Consider the following 12262-nt stretch of genomic DNA (forward strand, 5'->3'; position numbering starts at 1 on the left):
TAGAAATATATTTTTCTCTAATTCTCTTAGAGTTATGCTGGAAATTATAGGGAATGATAAATTTTCTCAGCTGTATTACTAAATGCCCCCTTTTTGACTGTTATTTGGACAGAAGATGTATTGTGGTTATTCTGGAATTAAGTAGTGACTAGCAAGCAGATGAATAATGCTGGAATCTTCCTTGACTTTCTATGTATGTGGGCTTTAGTGTTGATTTTTTTTCTTTTTGAGAGAGAGACTAGTAACATTTTATTCAGTGCTTATTCCTCTATGAAACTTGAGTAAGGCAGTGAATGACTTTTAGCCTGGTTTTATTAAAAACGAAGCTAATTGAAATAATTCTATTTTTTGCAGTGTTCCTTTACACTTCCTTTCACTCTGCATATGTACAGTTTTTTCACAGTTTGAATTGCAGAATCCACTGCAATACTGATAGTACTCTTTAAGGTCACAGTCATATTGATTGCTAACAGTGATCTCAGCATAAGATTTATAGCCTTCAGAATGGTCTAGATTTTTTTAAACCCAAGCCTTCAGTTATTCTTACTCTGGCCAGCTTTCAGCTCCTCTGTATGAACAGCATGTGCATTTCAGTCCTTATGAAAATGCTTTACAGTGTTACTTCATAGAAAAGAGCAATAGTGGTCCTGTGTTCCCCTCTTATCAGTATTCTGTAACACCTGATTTTTGACTGCTTCTTGAAGTTCTTAGCAGCGACTCAGTTTTTCTCTACTTTTGTAATTGGAAAATAAATATGAAACTTAATTTATTTTTGTATTATAGAGGTAACTGGACCATTACTTCTTTGTTCCTAGTCTGTCAAGCCAGGTCTCTTCTACAGGGCAATTCCCTTGTATTTATCTTCAAATTTATTGTGCTTATCTTCAAATTTAGTATATGTGTTAGTCTTGTTCCTGGTGGTCCGTAGCATTTCCCCAGGGTGATTTCCACACCCCCCCGCCCCGTATCCAGATATTTTGACAAATATAATGGTTCAATTCATGTTTAAGTTGTCCTGGTTTTATGATTAAAAATAAAAAATAAAATAGAATATAAAAATAAAATTTAAGAAATAAAATATAATATAACAAATATAAAAATAAAAAATAAAATTTAGAAGAGCAGGTGTTGCCTTTCAAAATGAGATCACTTTTGTCCAAGTTGTACAGATCTTTGTTTCTTGTAAGCAGATTCTTGACTAGGCCAGTATCTGCTGAAAGCACAATATACTCACAGGCATTGATAAGCTTGTTAGTTTTGACCTTTGTGAGAGAAATTAAAATAGTCTGATTTCCTCAGAATCTGCTGAATTTTAGAAACTGAGATTGGATTTAAATGAACTTACTCAATTCCACCCATACTTGAATTTTTTTGAATACTTTTAATACTTTACATGATTTTCTTTATTAGTTTACTTTGATCAATGGAAACAATACTCTGATGCTTAAAATTAGTCTTCTGATGTACTGAACAGAAGTTGGTCTGTGTAAATGATGGCTTTGGTTTGTCATCATGTTGTTGCAATGGCTATCTCTGAGTCACGGTCTCCTTTCTTAATAGAAAAGAGGTGAAGATTTTGATATGCTGTCCTGTGCTGAGCTAGTATAAGTAGAAAATGGATGGATATTTCTTAAATGAGAATATCAATGTGATCAAAAGGCTTAAGTGGAATTGTGTTAACTGCAGATAATACATTCAGACCATTCATGTGTTTTCATAACTGAAAGAAAAGTTTATTTTGTAACAATAAACTTTTAAAAAAAAGTTCCGTCACTGAAAGCACTTCAATGATTGTTTAAACCAGTCAGTTTTAGAAACTGGAGATGTAATCCTTACCTTGGAATACCTGCAATTTTTAATAGCTGGTAACAAAACTAATCAAAAATAGATGTTACTCTTTTCTGTGATCAGACAGAGCATCTTGACAAGTCAGATTTCAAACGTAGGAACTAAAATTCTAAATACAATTTCTCTTTTTTTTAAGGATGTTAGATATTTGCGAAAATAAATAGATACAAATAACTAAGATAAAGAAGGCTGGTCAAGTTCTTGCAGTTTGAATTCCCGTCTTTGGTACTAGGATTTTTGTAAACCAATGAACTGTAACTAAATGCAAACGTTGATTTGTCTCCTCAATTAATTTTGTTCCACCTAAACTGATTTAATTCTAACAGGTGTTTTTCCTTAAACATAAAGCAAGCAATGACCTTTTAATGGCTGTGCTGATAGATAAGTTTATAGCAATCTGCTGTCTTACTGAATGCTCAGATGTTGGAGATATGATCTCTACTTACTGTTACTAAGTAAATTATCATTTTCTTTCTGAGATGGTAGAAGAGACCTAATCAAGTTGTACTTCAGGCTGGATTGGGCAGTGTTTCCTATAGATTTCTTTCAAACTAATGTTTGGTTTGGTCCAAAGGACAATTTAACTTCCTGGAGAAACACGAGGCAGTTAGAATGCAAACTTACAGAAAACACATTCTTGAGTATTTCTAGTTATATATATGATTTAGCATTGTTATCTGCTTTCATTCAGCAAAGCTTGTCTCTATTTACTCCTGATATGCAGGAGGTAAATTTGTTTCATGCTCAGATAAGGGCCATTATAGTGTAACTACATGAAACAGAATAGAAGACAAAAAATAATAGAGCAGGGTACATCTTTTAAAGTCAAGTACTTTTTTTAGTTAACCAGAACAAAAACCTTTTGTGCAAGATGTTTAACTTAAAAGGCTTTTTAAGTAATCTTTTGGGGCAGCAAGTTATTTTTCTTATGAGTTATATTTGTTATAGGCAAAACAAGCTTCAGTTTTCAGTGTTCAATACAGTTGGGCAAAAATATCAATTGATGACTGTTTTCAAGGCTAATAGCTGAAATGTTGAGTCCTCAACTCAGTTGAGCATAAGGTAAAGCAAAGAAGTTCAATTATTTGATTAAGCCTCTTGCAGCAGGATTAATGTGTTGAAAACTTGGTATAGGTTTAGCTTAACAGGTTAATGGGATTTAATGTAAATGACCAATGACTCAGCTGCAAGCCTGAACTATGAGATCTGACAAACACTATCTGCCTCTTTCTAGATTAAAAGATCTATCTAGTTTTTAAGCATCACTCACTTTAAATGCATAACTTGGTCTGAATCCCCCTTGGATTTTCTTCCTTCGTTGAGGAAATGAGCCTTGCCCAAGGCCTGTTACATGCTGGGTATAGTCTATCTACTAGGCCTTTTTCATAGACCTGTGCTGATTTGGAGCTACGTTTGAAGTGAGAAAAAAAAAACACCTCATTTCTAAGGCTTTGGAATTACTTGATCTGTGCCACCTTTTAAGACACACTAGGTAGAAGTCAGTGTTTTCAGGACCTCAGGCTTTCTTTTTGACTGAATAAAGATGTAGACATTACTCAAGCTGGAAAGGAAGTCCAAATACAAATGCCAAATCAGGAGCATATTCTGTTTCTCTTCTAGAGAAATGCAGGAGATATGCAAAGGGAAACCACAAGCAAGTTGCTCAGAACCCTCAATATTAGTAATTTTGTATGAAGAATTGTATGACTGTAGGTTATCACTTCCAAACTGTTGTTCTAAATTATTAGTTTAAAAAGTTACAAAATGCTTAACATACAATGAGGTTTTAATTTTTTTATTTTTATTTTTTTATTTTTTTAGTACTTTACATTTTCCTGTTGCTTTGTGAATGACCTCACTAGTACTTTACCCTGAATCTATACTTATACATAATCCTTTCAAAGTCCTCTATAACCATAAGAACTCCATATAGATAAGCACAGTGGTGCATATCTGAGCACAGAAAGCCCTGTTTGGCACCTGTAAACAATATGAACAGCTAAGACTGCTATAAATATCTTTTTGTAATACATTCTTCACTGACACAAAGGTCTTGATATGTCAATTGCAACAATTATTTTTCCTAAAGGAGGAGGTTTTGATAAGAATAAAAGTAGTAGGTTATGCTGTCTGCTGCTTCCTTTGTAGAGTTTTACATCTTTGTTCATCACTAGAGTATTGACTTTGATGTTTATCACTGGCTATATCTTAATAATAAGAATTGTTTGCCTCAAGTTACTCAAAAATAAGGTTTTCAAGGGAGACTCAGAAAATGCCTCTTGAAGAACTTCAAGTTTCAGGTGGCACTTCAAAGGTGTGAAGTAACAATTATGACTTGTCTTTAAACCCACGTGGCCAGTGCATGTAATTAACCTGAATGGTACACAATGTTTCAAAGGATCTCTGCATTCAACAAAAGCACTGAGAAAACTTTTTCCATCAGCAGGCTGATCCAATGGTTTATTGCTTCCCTGTAGAAACTGGGCATTATCTCTTTGGAAGTAAAGTGGCTTCAGATGTAGCTTTTGGCTAATGCTGTACCTTTTCACTTTATACATGGACTTGTAGCATTAGTAGTTTCCTCACTTGAGGAAAAATTAAAATCAAGTCATCCTTTAAATTTATGAAAAATGAGATTAGCAGGTTTAGCTCTTCAAATCTCATTAAATGTTTTTCACCTAGTCTGTTAATATATGCAAATCTTGGCACCCTCACAGATTCTCTGTAACCACAGTGAAATAGAAGCCTTATAGCTGGATGAAATTTTGCATTATAATGCCATAACTGTGCTAGGATGAGCTCCAAATCTAAAACAGCCAAAAAAGGATTGACAGGCTCTCTGAATGTATAGAGGGAAGTAGTGAAAACTCTTGCTATGTTTAGCTCAAGTTTGTTTGTGCTTGGTTGTAAGATCCAGACCCTTCTCTCTGCAACTAAGTCCTTAATTCATACATAAATGCAAATCCTGTTCATATATGTCACTTCATGTAAATTTGACTGTTGGGGAAAAATATGTGACACCCAGATCACTCAATAGGACATAATTTGTATTATTTAGCATTAAGAAACTGTGATTAGGGACTTTTTTCTTCTTTTGGTGCAGAATCTTGAAGGATCCACTGGAAGCCTCCTTATGCTATAGAGCCCTCCTAGCACTGATGGGACTTGAAAATTCTTGAGCCATTTAATGTAAACATTCATATTGTGTAATTATCATCCAGAAATTTTGTGACCGCTGCAGTTGTTCATTTACTGTAAAATAACTGCAGATAGCTATTGGTTACCCAGACTTGTAACTTTTGTTACAAAATCAGATCTATTTGTTATAAAACCAGACTGATTCCCATTGATTACACCATTTTTCTATCTGTCTAGTTTTATATCAGGTTGTGTTTGATTTGCAGATAGACCATGAGAAGTATCATACACAATTTACCTGTAGCTCAAAACACTGAAAAAACACAGAGATTGCTTTCTAAATAATTTGTCCCAAACAGCTTTTTCAGACTCCTCATTAGTTCCTGGTTTCCAGGTTTCTGGCTCCTCCTTAGCCTGCTAAATATTTTCCTTTGTCAGGATTTGTTTCCAGACCTACTGAGCAGCTTCTGTTGAATGAGAGAGCTTTTTGGACTAATCTGGCTAGACTTTTGGTCTTTACGGGTCTAATTTAGGTGCTATCTCACCACCACTTCCAGCTAAGCAAGAAGAAGCTGCGCCAGAGCCAGACAACTGGGATGAAACAGCAGGCAGCTTTTTTGGCTTGTATGTTAGACCTAGATTTTAGAAGATTTTAGATAGCTGCAAACTGTTGTTTAACATCTGAGTGATTTGATGCTCATGCTTCTGTTGTGCTCTATAGTACTTCAAAGTGCTGTCAGCTTGAAGTGTTGGAAGCTTAGTGATTCACATCTCTAAGTGGGGAGTTATTGTAGCTACATACAACCAGTTGGGAAATATTTTCAGATCCCTGCTATATGTGAGTAGTATGTGTTCCAATATGCTTTTCAGTCTGATAAGGGATCAAAGGTGTAATTTTATTGCAAAGTTAACCTTGAAGCAAGTGGTGCTTAAGCTGTTTAATACTGGCATTATTCTGAAAGCTGAATGAGCGATGAATTGAAATTTAAACAGTTTCTGGGAGAATTTAGCTGAGAGAGAACTGGTGTGGGATGTCACAACCCAAAAGTTGTAAAAGCTTTGTTTAGGTGATTCATTTTAGCTTGTGAAACCAGAGAAGTAGCAGCAGTGGAGTGGCTGGATTGTCAAGTGCAAAGACAGGCTCAGCAGCTGAATGAGGCCACTGTTAATTCTTTGTGTATATGTATATGTGTTTGTGCATATATATCACAGCAGAGAAGAATATGGAATAAGTGGGGATATGCTTAAATAGTATATTAAAAAAACACTTGTAGAAGCTAATGACTAAGGGGCAATTAAGAGTGTAGTCATTTTTTGCTGTTTAGCCAACAAGAAAAGAAAAAAAATCCTGTATTTGTGGCTGGGACAGCTGTTGCTGCCATTCCATGAATCTGTTTCCAGAGAAACGTGGAAGTGATATGGGAAATACAGTCTTTACCATGAACTTCTGTGGACTTTGGAAGCACGGGAGTGACCTGAACACTATGAAATGTTGATCAAGATGTTAGGTTGTGAGATGATAGGTACAAAATGGGGAAATTTTTAATATACCTGTTAATATCCTCCTGTAGAGACTCCTGAAGCTTGCTTTGTCTCAACAATTTGATCTGTGATACAAAGCCATACCTAGAACCTTCAAACAGCAGCTCCTTTTTGCAATGATTTGCAAAAAGTGTGATTTATTGATAGCAAGCTTTGAATTTTTTGGCAGCAAGGCTGTATGAAATAAGTATTCTTGGACACCTGAAGCTATGCTTTCAATACTTCTAGGGTCTGAAATTTTGCAGTGCTTAGATGTTCAAGCACAGTAAGGATGCAGCTTTTCCTTTGGAAGTAGTTTTGAGTGTATTTTAAGTAAAACTAAGTTCTGCTTGAATCTGGGGACATAGACTTCATCTCTCTTTGGATAACATTCTCGCTCTGGGCTTTTCCATCCAAAAATATCATTGTTATTTAGATTTGCATTGTCTCAATATCTACCTTCATGTAGTGATTTTCAGTACACACTGGACCTAAGAGGGAATCTGGTCCAGACCCCCAGCAAGGGGCAAGTAGAGCAGGTTGCTCACATCTATCCAGCTTTGAATTTCTGAGGGATAGCCTGCTTCAATGTTTACCTATGCTGATTGCCTCTCCTAATATTTAATAGGTGTATTTCTCGCTGCAGCTCTGTCATCTGTTATTGTTATGCAGGTCTAGGAGGAATCTTATTTAATACTTTGTAAGTCCCCACTAGATAGCAGAGGCAGCAGTAAGACACACCTGCAAACACCTTTACTTCAAGCTGGAAGAACACATCTTCATTGTCTGCTGTATGTTCTAACCTGTTGCAGTGGTCGTCCACTAGATTTGCTTCAAGTCAATGCTGCTTTTGTACTGGGCAGCCCAAAGTGGCACCACTGCAGATGCAGTTTGTCACAGTGGTAGAACTGATCAGTTTTGTGGAGTTCACTGCATTCCAGATAGTGAAGCCTGATATTCAGTTACATTTCTGGGTTATAGATGAACACGGGTAGCTACATGTTCTGTTTGTCTACTGGGTGATGAGATCATGTTCTGCACAGTTGCATTTTATCTGGCCAGCCCTCAACCTGCTCTATTGCATGGTGTCACTTTGTTCCAGGTGCAGGGCTTCTGTCTCCATTCAACTTTGAGGACTGTTTCAAGGGGCTTGGAAACAACCCTTTCCTAAATCTGACCATCTAGTGTGTTGGACCTCTGCTCTTTATTTCTCCCCAGTTTGACTGATGGATTTAATGTTTCATTGTCTGGTTGATTAATAAAGAGGTAAAACAAGTGTATAGTATTGACTGTCAAATAATGCCAATGTTTATAAATTACATTGTTCACAACAATTTGTAACTCTCCCCTAAGAAACTATTACCTTCTACATGCTTTTGTGAAAGCTTACTGTGTTTTGAGATATATAAAAGACTGATCTCATCACTAAGTTCTCACATTTTGAGTTTTCAGTGCACACGATCATGTTTTAGGCTTTAATATTTGGCTTTGAATATAATTATCATTGTAATCCATCATAAACTAGCTAATTCAGTTCCTGGAAGAAGCCTTGACTTGGTAATAGTACATTAGGTGTAACTGTTTCTGACCATAATTAAAAATTTCATCAGTGGACTCAAAACAAAAAATAGTTGACTCTTCTGGTAGTAATGACTATTTGTACTTGTCATTCTTTATTTTAAAAAAAATTGTTTTGTCTTGAATCATGTCTGTTTAGCTTTGTTCTTTGGTCAGCACTACAGATGTACATAGAATATGTTGTATTTTTTTAAATGGTGGCAGGTATTTATTGGAGGCGAGGTAGCTTTCCATGTGTACTTTTGTTCCACATGATCATGATACATCTAATATTCACATTGAGCATTCTGGATAGCAAGTAGCTATCTTAATTTAGGCTATTCATTATAACTTATTCTACATTGAGTCATATGGAGGAATCATTTAATGAAAAATGTCATGTCAGCCTATTAAGTAACATTTGTTCAGAAACAATAGCTAAAATTTAGTTATCTGCTCTTGTAACGTTGCATAGAAATATTCTCACAAGGTCAAACTATTCCAAAATATTTATCATAATCTATTTAATCCAATTAATATAAAGTGCCATCTGAAGGTCTTTTAGTTGTTTTTTAATTCAAGTAACCAGCTGGAGAGCTGCATATGGTGTTGACAGTATTATCTGCAATTCTGAAGTATCTTCACTTCACCAGCATTTCTTTCTTAGATGGCTGTGAAAAGTGAGCTATGTAACTAAGTAGTGTATCACTCACAACTTTGGAAGGCAGGAACTCTTTACTTCAACTGTACCTGGGGAGTATTTTCCAGGCTGGGGTCTGAACTGAGGGACAAACAGGCAGTTTCTGGGTCGCTTACTTTCTCTGGTGTTCAACATGTTTGCACACCAGTTCCTGCTCTGAAATGAGTTTTAGGTGGAGTTTGAAGCATAGTATAAAAAACCAAAAAGACCAACCAGGAATTGATATTTTACCTTAGCATGAACTCAGTGCATGCCCTTCCTTGCATCTGAGAGATTAATGAACTGGCTTGCATGTCCTGCTGACCATCCTCTAGCATGACCCCTTGAATGCCACAGGTTGTGTTCTATACAAGCCTTTTTGCTCTCTTGGTGTTGAAAATTCCTTGGAGATGTGGTTCTTAAATTTAGAATCTATCAGTTAAAAATGAAGAAAAATACAGCCACATCAGAAAATCTTACTTCAATATTCTTATTTTTAGAGGAGTATGTTTTAACCAGAACAGTCAGGTCTTGTGTGCAAATAAGGCTTCTGTTATTTGTGTTGTAAAAGGCCCAGTACATGTTGGAGTCTTTTTGTGTACATGTATTTAATTGACTTTTGATTTTTTTACAAAGCTTGTGTAATCCTGGTAGGGACACAGTTTTTCAATGTCCTGAAATGTGTGTTTTAATCCAGAACCTGCTTTGTATGGCTGTGGTTTATATAAAATGGGAAGTGAGTTCCCTTTGGGACTGATTCTAGTTTGTAATTGACACATCTGCATGAGACATTGTTCCCAGTAGTAGTAGGGTTACTTATGTAACTTGTAGCTTCGTGTTACCTGTCACGGTCACTCCCCCTTAACAAGTGTCTCTTTTGTGTACATTCTTGGTTGTAGGGTAAATTCTTCTCCTCCTTCATGGTAGGAGAGTAAATTAAATGTAATAGAGTGTAATTGTTCTGCAGAGTTAAATATTGCTAAATGTTGCTAGAATATTATCCTACTATATGGTATTAAGCTGATTTTTTTGTTCTGTCTTAATCAGTACTATTTCCTTTCAATTTAGATCAGTGTATTGTCACTCGGACGTACCTCTTTCTTCATAAATTTTGGTTCTTCAGTGCAGCCTATTACTTTGGGAACTGGGCATTCATTGCTGTAAGTACTTGGAATTTGGAGACCTCTGAATCGAGTTTGGTAATTTATAGTAGTTGTCATTGCATCATTGGCATCACCACACTACAGATTTTTTTACTTATATTGCGTTTATATGCTCCTGAACTCAATAACAGTAACGCTTTCTACTTTAAATTTGCAGGTCTTTTTAATTGGATTAATTGTTTCATGCTGCAAAGGCAAGAAATCAGTCATTGAAGGTGAAGTAGATGATGATGATTCAGATATGAGTGATGATGAACTGTCTGTTTATTACCATTGACAGCCTTTTGCCTTCAAGATGAAAAAATGTAAAATTACATTGAGAGTCATGCCCATGTGGAACTTGTATCCAGAAAAGCATCTTTGCACCTGCAAAAATAAATGAAATGAGTGTACTCACTTAAAGGGATAAAAAACCTGAATATCACTTTGAGTATCACTGTTAAATGAAAAAAAATGTTGAAGCTGACTTTAAGTAATATATAGAAAATATTGTTTTATGATTAAACATATGTGTAGCCTTCTGATGTATAATTTGATGAACTGTTGTAACTTTCATAATTCACAATGCTTTTCTGTTAGCTTAGGTTTTCTTAAATACTTTTATGCTTAACTTGTAGGACTTTTTTATTCATAAATACAACTAAAATTCTGCAAAACAGTGCAAATAGTGCAGGAAAGATTTGGATGAAGTTTACATTTTCAGAAGGAGTTGACTTAATGTTTGCATTAGTCTTGCTGGGATTTCTGCATAAAACTAGAGCTAACAAGAGACTTTCCATTAAAGTATGCCAAAAATATTATTTAAATGGTGAGTTTCCAGTCTGTGAAAAATAAGTAATTTTTATACTGTGATTTCCACAAAGTTACCATGGAAATCCTCAGGTAACTATGAGGTGGTTTTGCTCTCTCAAAGGAAATCACAATGTAAATTACAATATTCAGCACTGTTGCATTGTTTTAGTATGTTCAGTTCTGAAACTTCCAGGTGCCTGATAACCAATGGAATAATTAAGATGTGATTAATTTTTAACTTATTTTTCTCTTTAATGCAAATTGTCTAGTTTGAAGTTCTTTCAATATTTAAAGTAAATGTTGTCAATTTGTTTACAAACCAATATGTTTATATAAACACAGTTCAGAAATATTTGTCATTCGTGTTGTCTTTGTAAATTAATCCTATTTAAGCTATACAGTTACTGAGCTATATTTCTAAGGATGAAAAAAGTCTTCATATATCCTTTGGCAGACTCTGAAAGAGAAAATGTTTACGAGGACAGGGTTTTAAGCTTCTAATGCTGCCTGAGGGACATTGCAGTCTCTGCAAGCACATGGAAAGGGTATTAGGTAGTCTTTTTTATAAGACTAATTGTTAAATAGCTATTAGAATGTAGGGTAGTTCTTAATATTATGTCCTGCTTTCATGTTTGCAAACACTAAAGTTATTTCAAGAACAATCTGCCTATTTCTGCAGTATTTCAGAACAGCAGGCTCTCAGGAATTTCTAATTTAGGCTCACTGTTGTAGGAGGTCTTAGGTGAGTTGTGTAGGTCGTGCAGGAACACAGGGAACTGATGTTTGGACTATAGGAACAAAAAAACCCTGATGTCTTCTAACAAGCCTTCTGTGCCAACTGCTCCACTAATGTAAATGTTAATGTGGCAATGTGGAAGAATCACAGAGTAAGCTGAGTTGGAAGGGACCCACATGGATCTTGGAGTCCATCTCCTGGTGTTGTAGGTGGCTCATAAGCTGCAAATACAGAGTCAGGTCTGCTCAACTAATATCAATCAATCTGTTTTCTACCAATGTGACAATTGAAAGAACAGAAATGTATTCAAACACTTGAGAGTAGGTACTGAAATTTGACTAGGCAGTCTGAGCTGTCTGACTAGAATTAGCTGAATATTATTTAAACATGACAACTGGGGAAGCTTGCAAGGAATTAGTTATAAGGCGTTCAAGTAATTCAAACAGAAGGTAGAATGTGATGTTGATTGTCTGGAAGCTGCATCCAGAGCCTAGCAAGAACTAGGAGTATACTTATTTGTAGATGCCCTAGTGGAAAACTTACATGAGCTAATTTAAATAAAGTTAATTTCTCAGATGTTGTCCTTTCTTTCTGGGTTTTATTCATTTGTTATCTTCTGTTTTAACCAAAAATTGTCACTTGCTTCTTACACGTTTGTTTGTAACACAGCTTTGCAGAGTCATTTCCATTCTGCCCTAACTTTGCCCTGGGCAGATCACTGCTCATCTGGGGAAGATTGTTGGGAAGGGTCTGGTTTTGTGCCATGCAGCTGCTTCATGATGTGTGCAGGCCTAGGGGATCCCTGACCAAGATGCCTGGCCAATGCCT

At 35.7% G+C, this 12262-nt stretch overlaps 1 protein-coding gene across 2 annotated transcripts in view; it reads left to right on the forward strand.

Annotated features, from left to right (window-relative positions):
• Nucleotides 1-12010, forward strand: part of LMBRD1 (LMBR1 domain containing 1) — a 67503-nt gene extending 55493 nt beyond the window's left edge. For both annotated transcript variants that reach the window (XM_059842657.1, XM_059842658.1), the window contains exons 15-16: nt 9812-9903; nt 10064-12010. In XM_059842657.1, the coding sequence (XP_059698640.1) occupies nt 9812-9903; nt 10064-10183 (212 nt within the window). In that variant the 3' untranslated portion in view covers nt 10184-12010. The remainder of the gene's footprint in view (nt 1-9811; nt 9904-10063) is intronic.
• Nucleotides 12011-12262: the final 252 nt, after the last annotated feature.

The sequence above is a fragment of the Haemorhous mexicanus genome, chromosome 3 (assembly GCF_027477595.1).
Source record: "Haemorhous mexicanus isolate bHaeMex1 chromosome 3, bHaeMex1.pri, whole genome shotgun sequence".
Taxonomy (NCBI): domain Eukaryota; kingdom Metazoa; phylum Chordata; class Aves; order Passeriformes; family Fringillidae; genus Haemorhous; species Haemorhous mexicanus.